This window comes from Hippocampus comes, unplaced genomic scaffold, assembly GCF_001891065.2.
Source record: "Hippocampus comes isolate QL1 unplaced genomic scaffold, H_comes_QL1_v1.1 scaffold19, whole genome shotgun sequence".
In the NCBI taxonomy this organism is placed as follows: domain Eukaryota; kingdom Metazoa; phylum Chordata; class Actinopteri; order Syngnathiformes; family Syngnathidae; genus Hippocampus; species Hippocampus comes.
In genome coordinates, this window is record NW_017805148.1 from 305,441 (window position 1) to 320,062 (window position 14,622).

The 14,622-nt window shown below is 43.2% G+C and overlaps 2 protein-coding genes across 3 annotated transcripts in view; both read right to left on the reverse strand.

Moving 5' to 3' along the window:
- Positions 1–10,751, reverse strand: part of abl1 (c-abl oncogene 1, non-receptor tyrosine kinase) — a 24,162-nt gene extending 13,411 nt beyond the window's left edge. For both annotated transcript variants that reach the window (XM_019867991.1, XM_019867993.1), the window contains exons 1-2: positions 10,199–10,751; positions 8,402–8,756 (exon numbers count right to left, since the gene is read on the reverse strand). In XM_019867991.1, the coding sequence (XP_019723550.1) occupies positions 8,402–8,528 (127 nt within the window). In that variant the 5' untranslated portion in view covers positions 8,529–8,756; positions 10,199–10,751. The remainder of the gene's footprint in view (positions 1–8,401; positions 8,757–10,198) is intronic.
- A 545-nt stretch (positions 10,752–11,296) lies between these two features.
- exosc2 (exosome component 2) lies at positions 11,297–14,596 on the reverse strand. Its single transcript, XM_019867994.1, has 9 exons — positions 14,400–14,596; positions 14,170–14,271; positions 13,569–13,614; positions 13,398–13,487; positions 13,002–13,067; positions 12,857–12,925; positions 12,608–12,784; positions 11,953–12,081; positions 11,297–11,620 (listed from the first exon to the last, which is right to left on the reverse strand). The coding sequence occupies exons 1-9, from the start codon at positions 14,519–14,521 to the stop codon at positions 11,540–11,542; spliced, it is 882 nt and encodes a 293-aa protein (XP_019723553.1). The 5' UTR covers positions 14,522–14,596; the 3' UTR covers positions 11,297–11,539.
- Positions 14,597–14,622: the final 26 nt, after the last annotated feature.

Consider the following 14,622-nt stretch of genomic DNA (forward strand, 5'->3'; position numbering starts at 1 on the left):
GGGGGGGGGGCAGCGGTGATTGAATTCCGCACGAGAGCTAAAATTCTTTCTTCCATATGTTAAGCCTGGCAACACCGGCGCCGTGCTCAAAACGGGTCTGGGACCGCTCAGTTCATTTTCCCCAATTTCCAAGGTGACTTTTTCAACACACTGCAGACCGAAAGCAATGCCTCCGGACGCATTTGGATAAACCTTTCGGACGAGTCTACTGGCTGCAATCGGAGCGCCGAAGCATGCGCGTGATGCAGTGCAGAGCGAGTGAAAAAAAATGTAAACGCATTACGGCATGCCGAGCGCAGATGTTTGCTGGTTCTTTGTGGAGCGGCGGTGCCATTCACGAATGGGGAGCACCAAAAAAAAAAAAAAAAAAAAAGGGTCATGAGGTGGCGAAAGAATATCATCAGTTATGCTTTGCTTTTTGCCTTGCAACACAAAGCAAAAAAATATCTCAAGTAACGGCTCGTAACAAAAAAAAAAAAAAAGACTGACCAAATATTGCACTCAAGTATCATTAGGAAATAAAATAAAAAATTAAAAAAAAAAAAAGAATAATCAAGGAAATAATGAGCAGCCATCTTGGTGCTCTTCTAAGCGCCGCCGCAGGGCTATCATGTATACGCAAGTGAATAAATACAAGCTGCCTCTCAGTCAGTCATATTTCATTCCCCAACTATCAATTACCGACCGGGCATTGCTTTTGCTTTTTTTTTTTTTTTTATGTGCCACGATAAAAATGAAACTAATGTCAGGCTCGATATGAAAGGTACGCTCTATGAAAGTCTTCTTTGGTTTGGTTCATGACAAATCGGTAATACACAGTTATACGCCCGCCGCACCGACGAGGACATGCATAAATACACAATTACACCGTCCCGCAGTGCCTGAAACGTATGGCGGGCGGCACTTGGCGGAGGTCCCGGCCGTCGCCGAACAAGATTTATTGCCGTATAAGCTGAGCAAACCTAATTACAGAGGAGCAAGGGAGAGCGGCGAAGCCATGTCGGTCGCGCCGTGATTCGAAGCTGCGCTGGAATATCTGCAAGAAGGGCAGTGAAATACTGCGAGCGGTGCCTTGACTTAACAAGTTTCGTTTGCTCTGTGTGAGCAAGCTCCTAACTTAAATTTGCTCCTCCAAACCATTTTCTCCAACGGAGCGGGAGACCGACAGCTGAATTTGGTCCGGCATCTGTCGCGATGCGGACATTGCTTCTGTCTGTCGTAGTGAAGAAGGAGCTGAGCCAAAAGGCCAAGCTCAATCTACATTGCCACCTTCAGCTGAGGCGATGAGCTGTGAGACGTTATGGAATTAAAAAAAAAAAAAAAAAAAAAAAAAACAAGATCATAGACACGAAGCACTAAAATGAGTGGAATTAAACACACACTGCGGTACATGCGCGTACCGATGTGCGCCTATAGGGGGCGTAGCTTGGTGAGTGATGTCAGGTGCTGCAGTCACAGTTAGTTCAGGAATAGCATCTGTTCCATGCTCTTTACAAGTGTTTTCATTTTGTATTTGTGTTTTTTTTTTTTTTTTTTTTTTTTTATCATGTCATCCTATTAATGGCTGAAAGCTCATCACTACAAAAACTGCAAACATTGCGGCACTGATAAGTTAAGGCACCACCATATCCGAATCGAACACAGGTACCATGTATTTATATGGTGTGTGTGTATGTGTGTGTGTGTGTGTGTGTGTGTGTTTACTTATGGCCTTCCGAAGAATGTGTCTCGGCCTCGCAAATGAGGTTAAGGAGGTTTTGGGTTGCACATAATACCCCCACTCAAGAACTGTCCACAGAGAGATCCGATTGTTGCAAACAAAACAGAGGCAGCGCCGGTTTCAAGACCTTTCGCGTCCGTCCATGTTGGTAACGGGGGCGACACAACTAAAGCCGACGCGATCACGCGCTTTCCAACGAAACGCATTTCTGAACGCGGTATGTTATTTGCTCAGGCAGTCCTGGGGTTCTCTGCAGCCAATCTCCACCTAATGCGAGGTTGACTCATAGACTGTCAGTTCACCGTTGCAGCAATCGGCAGTACGGATGAAAGTGAGCTTGTTAAAACCAGACCATCTTTTTGGAATATCATTTAAATAGGACGACAAGAACCAGGTGATTAATCAGAAAATGGTTGCTCATTTCTTGAAGGCCTGGGTGAAAAAAGGGCCAAGAACATGCAAACCAGCCTTAAGCGCGTTGAAGGTTGTAATCAAGTCGTATTCTGTTGTATTACTCAATTTGACTCATATTGTTGGCACAAAACGGCATATTTTCTCTTCCAGGAGAGTGGAGTGCCGGGACCAAAACAGAAAACAGAAGAGAAGCAACGCATTTGTGTGAGCGTGAGGGTTTGTCGAAAACAAAACCTGCCACACAGACACAAAATCTTTTATATGGAGACGGCTACAAATGTGGTCGCCGCAAGGAACAGACGACAAATCGTCACACGACAAGACAAAAGTCGTGTTTTGGATCGCGGCAGACAAGTCGCATGTATGTTGATACGCGATGCCGATGACCGCTGCTCTTTTCGAGGGGAAATGTGCAAACCATATGGAGTGGAAAGCAGGCGGGTGGCCACAAGACAATCAGGAATCAGTATTTCAAAAAAAAAAAAAAAAAAAGAACAAGATGCTGATAAATAAATGGCAAACAAACAGCTCTAATCACAAAGTCAAACGGCAACAAAAGCCTGGCAAGACTCGCTTTGTGTGAAACCGACATACCTACATCCTCAATTGTTTTGAGCAAAACAATGCTTTGGGAAAAAAAAAAACTGCAAAATGACAACGAATATATTCGGAGACCAAAAAATAAATGGGACAAAGGGAAGAGTATTGTACTTGATATGAGAGAGAGGAATGCAGATGCGACTCCGCCACTTTGTTCCAGGGATCTATTTGTTGCTCAACACGCTTCTGGCGCAACACTCAAATGAATCACAAGAAAACCGAGCGTATGTTGACATCTTTTGCAATAACAGTTCGACGACAACAAGACCAACAAGCCACGGTGGAATGCAGAATTGACCAAAGCAGAACATACGACAACACGACGGCAATCGGACCAGAATTGAGCATTTGACATCATGGCGCGTCAATTAGCGGACGGATTAACTACCGTACCGATATTGGGGTGACGGGGGGGAGATGACATCACATTAATCAGTCTGATTTTATGTTATGAGCGAGCTCTCGTTCCTTTGAATGGAGATCTCTTTCTCATTCCAGTGAACGGAGCTGGCGGGGTTGTGAGTCCAAAGCTAAAATGTTTAACACAAGCTTCGCCATTTCATCCACTAGTCAATTATGAAATTTTAAATATGGTTACGCATTGTTGTAAAACACAATGCGTGTCCTATATATACCGTATTTTTCGCCTTGGTTGCAGCCTGGTGTCTCTCGCTGGTTTAAATCCACAAATGGATTTTTTTTTTGTCCATGTGAAAGCTTCTGGGTATTAGATGGGCTGTAATTTGCAACGTCGCCACATTCATATTTTGAATCAGAGAGAGAGAGAAAGAAAAAAAAATTGTGACCGAGACAAGCTACTCATGAAACCATATGGAACATGGAACATCCAATAGAGGGCTCCGTCCTTTTAGCAATTACCCACAATGCACTACCGGCGGCCATACTGGAAGGCTGTTATAAACAAGCCATACACGAATTCGTGTAAACAGCAAAATTAGCCTCTGATCAAAATAAAAATAATAATAATGCTCAAATTATGGGTGTACCCCACTTTAGCTCTTCCTTCTTATCTTGTGTGGAGTTCGCTTGCTAGTGAGCCGGTACCGCCTGGGTTGACCGCCAGTCAATCACAACGCTGACTCACAGAAATCCGCCATTCACGGTGCGGGCAATTCAGAGTGTGCATTAAAACAAGCGTGTTTGTTTTAGTTCTCCGGGTGTACCCGCTGCAAACAGGCCCAGTACATATTAACACATCTCTCATACGCTGTGACGGCCGACAGAAAAATGTGATGGTTAACAAGTTAACTCGTCCAAAAAGAATGCTTGTTTTGATCGCGTAAGCGTGTTACCTCCTTTGGTGAGAACACGGCTTTCAAGAGGAGAGAGTAGAAGGGAAAGCCGAACGCCCAAACTAATTTTCAAGTTACAAAAAAGACTTTGGTGCAGTTTGTCACACACAAGATTTTCAAATTTACCAAGGGGGCTAACTGAATAGACGCGTTAGTACAGAGTGCACTCACAAAGCAATTGCAGATGACGGTCATCACCCCTCCATTGCGGGGGGGGGGGGGGTTCGATCCAGAACCCCTTACATCACCATGGAGGCGAAGAAAAAAGGAGGACAATTTTTTTTTTCCTCCAGGACGATCAGGCCGGCTCGCTGCCGCCTGAATGTAAACCGTGGCCGGCCACAAGTCTGCCGGAGGCCAGCTCAATTTCAAGGGAGCCAACACGATGAAAGCGACATGGCAGCCGCGGGACGCCCGCATGTCGGCAGCTTCCAATCAGAGGACAGCTGTTTCCACACCAAATTAATGAGACTCGCAAACCAAAATTGGACCAATGCTTATTTACACATTTTGAATATTCATGAGAAAAACGAGCTTGTTCAATTATCATCGGCATTTCCGTGCAACAAAAATAGCTTGAAAAAGGGACATCCTGCTCGTTTCCAATCGAAAACGATGTCGCGCTCAATTATTTGAAACGTTTACCGTTTTGAATGTTTTAGGCTGGGAAACTCGCACACGACCGCACTACTGAAGCTAGCTTGAAGCGAGCATTGTCAAAGCCCGTCTCCCGCTGAGTGGCGAAGGTTTGCCAACGTAGCCAAAATTGATTTTTCATCGAGGTCGCGAATGGTTGCAAAGACATTCGCCAACCGTTTCCATGGTTGCACACAAATTTTCTTTTGAACATGGTCATGTTATGCATGGTTGGAAAATTGGCGAATAATATCATGACGCGCCCTTATTGATTTCCGTTGTTTCTAAAACAAGATATTGAAGGAAAGACTGCATTTATTCAAGTGACCTGACCTGGAACTTCACTGACACAATAACCTGTGTATCATGATTTCAACTTAAAATGATTAAGAATGCTAAAAATGCTACTTAAAACTTTGTCTGTCTGAAGTGAACATTAAATGATTCAAAGGTTTCACTTGTACTTCCAATGGGAACATTTGTTTCATAATACCAAAAAAAAAAAAAAAAATCGTTGGTTGCCCGGCGTCTCGCAATGTACTGCTGTTCCACTGTCGCAAACTTTTTCCAAATCTCTTTTCAAATTCTTCAAATTACATCAGGTCTATGTCTGGGGGGGAAATGTGACGCCATCAATTCAGCATTGGTCCCCGCCGCAGAGCTGGCATTCTGCCGCAATTGACGCTGATGATTTACCAACACGGGCACCTGCTTCAAACGCTCACCAGTGTCGGACTTCCCTCCAGGTGGACAAGATTCGATTCAGGGGGATCGGGGGGGCACTTACTTATCTGTATGTGTCCGTTAGGACGGACGGGCTTGGCCCACAGCAAGAGGGCAAGCCACTTGGGAACAACACCCCGCGCTCCCACCCGTCTCCGCCAAATTTCCCAACAGCTGGCGTGTACAAAGAATTACTCTGAGGCGCCTGCTGCATGGGTGCGAACGCATATCAAAAACACACACACACACACATACAGACATCCACCCAGTCTTCAGGACCCCAGGGGGATCATTGCAGGAGATCTGGGGTCTAGACTGTATAGATTCCACGAGTTCCAGCCAAGAAAGAGCCGGTTACACACTAAAAGAGATCCACTTACCGCGGACCCACTTGAATGCAGCTGCCGTGGAGGGGAGAAAAAAAAAAAAAAAAAAAAACACAGGCACGCACACAAATCAAATGATGTCAGTGATGGCATGTGCCAGCAAAATTCGCACTTGAATCGTGGGAGTACCGGGAGAAAACCCGCGCAAGTATGGGGGTGAGCGTGCAAATTCCACACAGGAAGGCCGGAGCCCGGATACGTACCCACATTTGAACCGTGAGCCAGTGGTGCTCAAACACTGTGCTGCCCTCTGTAGGCTACAACTACATGAAACTAAAAAGATGTCTGCAAAAGACGATGACATATGGTTTAAATACGCTACATTCCAGATGGATTGATCATTCAGATTGCAAAATGCTTTCTGACAGCAGCCAGTGTAGTAATGAGGAGACGACCATCATTCTGATAGTTTAAACCATCAACGTGATTCAACCTTTTTTTTTGTTTAACTCTTACTCTTGTTGCTGTTTTTGTGGGGCTCAAACAGATGAATACGATCAGGGCAATACGGCGGGGTTAACTCCACTGAGGTCGAGCATTGCTTGTTCATATTCAACGTGACCTCGTCAGATGTACTTAACGACCCGAAACCGCACGCTGGTCACGCTATTTGCAATTAAGCGCATCGATGCCATCGCGACAAGACAGGTCGCCACTTGCCTGCGCTGTCTCGCTCCCAGCCAGCTACGGGGCGAGAGGTCTCAACCTGCCCGTGGAGAAGCGGCGCGTCGCCGGCTTACACACACACACACACACACACACACAGACACACACACACAAAAACCATACAGGCAGACAAAGTCAAATATGGTGTTGACACTGCCCTCCTCTTGCACTGTGACTCACATCCCCCGGGACTTCAATTAAAAGGCGTGGTGTCGGTTACGGGGTACTATTTCTGCATTTGACACATAATAACACATAATAACACAATACATAAGACGCACTGTATTATTGGATGCAGGCACGGTAAAATGTACGCTCGCTTGAAAAAAATACGGTAGTATGCGTGCAGGCTAGCGTATGTTTTTTAAAAGGCAGCGGCCGCAAAACTGAGGTCGGAGTCCAGATTGAAGTTGTGATATTACCATTTTGGGGAGGGGGGGGGGTTGTCAAAAAAAAGTCGTATTGTTTAAAAAAAAAATAAAATAAAAAAATAATTGAATCTTTTTCAGATTTAAATTGCAATATTAGAAGAATTTAGTTGTATATTTTGAAAAAAAAAAAAAGGTTTTCAAGATTATAGTCTTGATTTACAACAATAGTCGTACATTTGAAATTAAAGTCATAATTTCAAAACCAAGTCAAATATTGTATTTTTGTGGGGGAAAAAGTAATGGAACAAAAAGCTGTCAATTTCCAAACTTGATATCGGAATATTTATTACTTTTGAAGAAAAAAAACAAAATACCGGAAGTAGACTTTCAAAAAAAAAAAAGTGCCGGTATACCTACTTTTAAAAGCAGTATCTTTGCAAGATTTATTTGAGATTAAAATCTTCGTTTTAAGAGAATATAGTCGAATATTTTCCAGAGAAAAAAAAAAGGCATGTATGATATTGTTTTTAGATTCAATTTGTAATATTGCGATAATATCTTCATAGACAACTTTTTCTAATATTAAGCATCATTGAAACCGAATGAGCCACATGAGCGCACCCAACAAGACTCTCCGGGATTTTGACTCAATCGTGTGCTGCCCGTACACGTTCAACTGGTGTTCCTCAGCGCCGTTATGCAACTTCTCAACTTCCTCGGCGAGCGTTCTCAGCCACGGGATCAATGGCCCGAGCTTAACACAATCAAGCAGCGGCGACTCACTCATTCGAATTGAAAGACGTCTGCTGCGTGCGCGCCGTGTGACAAACTCATCACAAAAACAAGACAACAGACGAAATCAATTCCAACTTGTCTCATCGACATGAAGCGATCAAGATGTGCGTGGGCCAAAAAGGTCACCCCGCCCACCCACAGACTCGCCACAATCTCTGCCCATGACTTCATTCGCGGGGATAGGTGAACATCCAAAGCCACTTTCAAGCCAGTGGTTTTAAAGAGCAAAAACATGAATCATTGCCTGTAAAGGCAATAGTTTGACCTTACTCTGATTTCTCCCCCCCCCCAAGGAGGGTTGCAAAATTCAGGTATTTTTGAAGTTTAAAAACGTCCCGTGGGAATGAATGGGGCATAATTTAATAAAATAGCGTGCGAAGGAAGTTGTATATTTGAGTTAAAATGTTTTTGAGATGATAATAGCAATATTAATGAGATTATAAAGTCCTACATTATCAAGAAAAAAAGTCACTGTCTAAACTGTAATATTTAGTATGAACTCAAGATGCAACGATTAATCGACAACTAATTGATGATCAAATTATTGGAATGATTTTTTTTTAAAAAGTAGATTCCGGATAAAAATTGTAATATTACGAGAAGAAACAAAAGAAAAATGTCCCACATTATCTTTGGATCATTTATCGGATATTTTGCAGCTCTTTGCAACCCAAGTCATAAATTTCATGAACACAAAAGAGGTCTTTCCAGGGAGAGGGGAAAAAAAAGTGGGTGTCGTGGGGGGGGGGGGGGGGGGGGGGGGAAACTTTCTCTTACCGTGCACTGCAAAGACATTGCAGGGCTGCGTCCCATGGCGCGTGGACTCCCTCTTGACGCCCTTGATGAAGGCTGGCAGACTGGGTCTCCTCTGGTCCCCGGCAAACTTCCCCGGCTGCTGCCCCATAAGGGAAGGGTGCCAGGCCGCAGCCGGGACTCTCGGGGCCGGACTCAGTCCACCGACAACTGGCCAGTGGGCAGGAGGAAGGAGGAGGAGGAAAGGAGGAGACTGCAGGAGTCCTCCCAGAGTCGGGGCGTCCTCCCCTGGTGTGACGCAGATTTGTTCTGCAGGTCCAAGCTACTCCAGCGTGCCGCTTTTTATCATGCATTAATGGGATTTGGGTGCTGGCGGAATCTGTGGGCAATGGGAGAACATATTTTTTGAATTCGAGTACATGAGGCAGACCTCCATTCATCCATCCATTTTTGTTCTTGTGGTCTCCGGGCATATAAAAACAAATAACCTTCTTTTACATCTTTTTTTTCCTTCCTTCTTGCTTCCTTTTTTCCTTCATTTCATACAAACCATCCCTCCATTCCACTTGCTCCTATTTCCATCCTACCCACCCTCCGATTATTTTTTTCCCCATTAGTCCTTCCTACTTTTCATTCTATCCTCTTTCCTCTCTCCCGACAATTCTATCTTTCCTTCCTCCCTGCTTCACATACTTGCACACGATCCATCCATTTGGTCTTCTGTCCTCTTTTCAATTCTCCCTACCGTCTTTCCATCCTTTGCCTGCCCTTCTTTCAAATCTCTATCCTTACGACCCCCCTTCCCACTTTCGAGGCTTCTTCCCATCGTTTTCCTTTCATACATCAATACATACATTCTTCTTTCTTCCCTTTCTTATTGGTGTCCTTCTCTTTCCTTCCTTTCATTTATCTTCCACCTACTCTTTCATCCCATCCTTAATTCCCTTCCTTCCTACCTTCTATAATTAATTTTATTCTTCTTTCCCTCCTTGTTTTCATACCATCCATACCTCCATTATTGCTTTTCATCCTTCCTCAAATTCATATATCCCTCCCTCCAACCCATCATTTCAATCTTCATTTCTTTCCACTATCCAACCATTCTACCCTCTATTCTTCACGCCTTCCATCCTGCCCAGCATCCCTTTTTCTCCCTCCCTACTTTTTTCCCTATTTTCCCTCCTTTCTTACATACCTCAGTTCAACCTTTTCCATGACTTTGGTCATCTATCAGCCTACTATCCCCACTGCCTTCTTTCCTCCAACTATTCTTTCTTTATGGTTTCCATCTCTTTCCCTCCTCCTTCCATTCCTTTTGAACACACCTTCTTCACTCCTTCCATCCATTCATCCTTGCTCCTTTCCTTCCTTCCATTTATACATCCTAACTTCCTGTCATTCTTCCTGCTTTTGCTTCCTTCTTCCCATTCCTTCGTGATCAAACCTTCCATCCCCGTTGGCCTATTTCCACACTCCATCCCTACCTTGTATCATCCTTCCATTCATTCTCCCATGCTTCCATCAGTTCATCTTCCTTCCATTAGGCCTTCCAACCTTTTTCCCTTCCTACCTTCCATTATTCCATTTTGGCTTCCTTCCATCTGTCCTTCCCCAAATTCGTTAATTTAAAAAGGGTATGCCTACTTTTGGCCGACCCTGCAAACAACTACAAGAAACTTAGCATAGCACAACAGGTATTGTTATCCAAACTTTAAAGTTGCCGACTCGCAACTCACCGCAGAGCGAGTCAATTCAATAAGTGGAAAGCGAGGAACAATAACACGCCTGGTAAGGCCTAGAGGGAGGTGAAAGGAAACTTACGTGCTGTTGTAAACTTAAATCCCGCAGTTTAGCCGAGCAACTCAAGCTACAAGTGCAAATAGCCATGGAGGCTAACTCGGGTTAGCCTCCGGTCCTCTTTGAAGGTGCACGGAGCAGTCAACAGTTGGTCGTCGGCGGCGCCGCGTCGCCTCCTCGCCCGAACACTTTTCGCAACATGAACATCTCCAAATTCAACACTTTTGCTTCATTCCAGCCACCGGGACGCTAAGTTTTGTGGCAAACTTCCGCGTCCGTGACTCCCCCCTTCCCACCCCCAAAACCGGACTCCACTTGGAAGAATACAGGCGACTTCGAGTCCTCCGTCAGCCGGACGCCGCCGACGGCTGCTGTCGTGCCCGCGTGGAGGCCGCCGCTGGCCGCTTCGCTGTCGCAGAGCTCTTCGTTGCCGAGCCGCCGCGTCGCACACGCCTATTCATCGCCTCTCATGTACACCGGGAAGCGGCGGCGAACTTTTGGCCGAGTACTCGTTGTCGGGTGGTTGCTGGGGTCGCCATACTTCCATACGCAAGGTGGTTTACACAAATATGTGGGTGGGGCGACGTATGACGTCTCGTGCGTGCGTGGGCTAGTAAGTTTTTCAAGCCGGCACAAGAAAAGGGCAAGTTGTTGGGTCCTGAGTGGGTCCCGACTTGCGCTGTTTCGAAGTTACGAACAATGTGAGACACTCTCTCCATCTTTTTTTCCCTCCCACTGTAGTTTCCAGAGGTGGCCAAATTATTCACACTCTGTTCTGTGCGTAGAAGCACATACATGTGTGGAAAAAAATACTTTGGTAAAATTTGAAATACAGATTCAATTCCTTTTCTTAGAAGGAAAAGTAATGAAACATAGACTCTAACATGTATTCAAGTACAAAAACAAAAATGTTTTTGTTGTTTTAAAAACTTTGCACAAGAGATGAAAGAGATGGAGGGAAGGATGCCCGTATTATATTGCATAACAATGAGTATACAACATTGTTTGTTAAATACCTGAATTTAGTATAACCATCAGAGTATTTGTAATTGTGCCAAATCGGGGAAAAACTAGATGATGTGCAGGAATCCATAAAGTGTCAAACAACAACTTCAAAGTATATCACATTCCTGCAGGTTTATGTAGTTTCATCTACACAAATGTAACCAGAGCCGTCACCACCAGTGAGTCATACCACACTGAAAAGCGTGATATTTTATTGCATACAGGTTTTTGTTTGTTTGGTTAGTTTTGTTTTTTTACTTGTTGATATCCCAACAGCAGCAGGCATACAAAAACGGCAAAGGTATGTAAAGTTGATTCTGTCAGCGCGTGACTCAGCGGCAGCTGTAAATGACTCTCGATTTAACCTTCCTGTTCAATAAGCTTCTGCTGTGTCAGCATTACAATCTCCTCCATCACTTCTGGTTTCAGAATGTCTTTAACCTGCAGAGACCGCACACACACATATGCATTATCACACTCATGCATCATGTATTTTTTTTTTTTTAAAACATGCTCTTGATTTTTTTTAACCTGTCTCATTAGAATCATTTATCAGGGAAATATTTAACCATTTACAAATTAAAGGCGGCATAAGATTTATATTTGTATTTTAATTAATTGCATGCAAATACAGTGGAACCTGGACTGCAACAAAGTTATATTTACTTCCTTTTTATTGGTGCATGGTTAAAAATAAATACGATATGGAAATAAGCAAAAGCATACATTCTTTGGAGGAGAATCGGTGTGTTTTGCTTCTCCCTGCTTCCTACCTGGTGTTGCAGTGAAGATTCGTAGCAGTAGAGAACGCTGGTGTCGAACACGAGGACCTTGTGCGCCGACAAAGCCAGTAGGCAGTTCCTTAGCCGGGAAATCACTTCGCGGTCAGAGAGGCTGATGGGCTGCGAGGAGGTGGTGGAGACAAACAAAAACTTGAACAGAACAATAAAAACAGTTCTTAACTTGGGGTGGGGTGGGGGGGCAAACTTGTGTGCTAAGGCCACATTTGATTTTTAAAACTAACAAATGGGTCAGGTCATCGGTAGATAATGTAATAAAAAAATTATTCAAATACGTGTGAAATATAGTTTTCTCTCAATAACCCAATAATTAATTTCCTGATATTTATATTCTATTATTTCAAGAATATTTACAATAAACTATTCAGGAAAAAGTAACATTTCCTGATATTTATATTCTATTATTGAAAAGAATATTTACAATAAACTATTCAGGAAAAAGTAATATAGAAAATAAATAAATATGTTTTAATTAACCCACAATTTAATGATGAAATATATCACTAACCTTGAAAAAAAATTTAATCGATTGATCAGTTTAACACACTAAACATCTCACCTCAAGGCTGGTGTAGAAACCACCAGCCTCTTTTAATCGGTTGATCAGTTTAACACCTAAACGTCTCACCTCAAGGCTGGTGTAGAAACCACCAGCCTCCTCATCCTGCTGTCCCGGAGTGGGATACAGCCACACAAAGCCGTTATTACCCAGGATGATGGAGGCGCCGCACGGGAGGTTATGGAAATGTGTTTTTTGTCTTTTGATGAGAGATGGAGAAATCTGGACGAGCACTCCTTGGCCAAGCTGTGATCAAGGACTGAATCAGAACCACATTCTATGCCAACTTTCAAAAGCCTATTTAGCTGTTTCACTTACTTTCCCGTACTTCAAGCTACGAGTGTGAAGTGACAAGGCGCCATCTGAGAAGACCGATTGCACCTCTGCCTAAAAACACGGAGATACAAATGAATTGGCGAAACATAACGTGAAAAAAATGTTGGGAAGTAAGGCGAAAGAATACACTGATGAGGTCGCCCTCAAGGAGATATTCTCTCATCGTGAGCTCGTCTTCTGCTGATCTTCTCCTCTGGAAGAAAACGGAAACATCCTAATTCAAAACAAAACATCTGTGGCACATGTTTCAGACACAAGGCCAGATCCAGCCCTCCGTATCATTTTATACAGTATGGGTCACGAGTATGCACAGTTTCCTTTGACATCTGTTTAATACTACTTATCCATTATAAAATTAGAAATGGACCAATATGGGCTTTTTGATGCCAATATTAGGGGCTAAAAAAGGCTGATGTCCAATATATTGACCAACAAGTTATTATTATAATATTAGTGAATGAAATAAGAATACAGTCAAGTCAAGCAGCTTTTGTGGCTTTTTTTTAATTTATTTTTTTTATACCAGTTCCCCTCCAGGCAGGTTGACGGAAGACAACAAAAGGATGGAGTCTAGTCGGGAGTTTGTCTCCACCTTCCACCGTTTCTGTTGTACCTATACAAACATATGACAAACTTAATAAATAGGACAATAGTAGAGCATTATATGGGAGCCGTAAGGAGTACGAGAGAATACCTCAGTGATTCTGCCAACTACCACATCACCAACCTCACCATTGAACCTGTCATCCAAAAGAAATCCATAAGATTTTTAAATGTTTATTTTAGTGTCCGGATTGTTCATCATAAACGAGGCAGAGGTTTTATTCCTAAAAATTACTTGTAATATTAAGATGGGCCGCTAAAATCATCCAGTTTGAACACTGCCCCTTATGTAAAGGAAAATGAAAAAAAAAACACAATTGTAATTAATGATTCAATTAAAATGGACTGCATTTAAGTTAGAAACAAAACCGTACCTAAATAGAAATTTAAAAACAAACAGCTCTATAAGATTAAATGTAATACAGTACTAACTGAACCGTACTTGGACGGTCGTTATTTTGTGTCCGCTAGAGGGAGCCCAAGTATCACAAATAGTACGCGAAACAGACAGAGAATCACCTATTCAATTCTTTCAACGCCCTAACCATTTTCAAAAAATAAAACATCTTGAGTGCCAGTCTATTTAAAGCATTCCCATTGTTGGAATTCTAGTTGTTGAACGGCTATTTCCATCAATGATTCAAAGAGTTATAAGGTGTTTTAAAAATTCACTGTTTGTGTACCCATTTTACCTGGTCTTGAGTGGTCTCACACAGATTAATTTGTCCACTCGCTGCACCTCTCCAGCCACAGAAGCCGTCAGTTTCTCCTCATCCACATAAGTACCATGACCCCTACAAACAAATCACAACATGGTATGGCACCACTCTCCCAACGAGTTATCCCTCGTCTGTCCGTTTTCTATACCACTTATCGTCATTAAGGTTGCAAGGGTTACTATCGAATGATCACATAAACTGACCTCATGAAACCAGAGTCTGACGTGATGACATCGCCGGGTACGACCAAGTCTCTCCTATCTCCAGCGGAAAGAGAAAGAGATACTAGTTTTCTAATGTTTGGTAATCTCATATCAGCCGCCATGCTGCCTTGCACGCACAATTTTCTTCTTCGTCCGCGTTTTGTTTCCTGTTTTCACAGAGATCGCCATCTATTGTATTAGTTAAGAGCTGCAACGTTTTTCA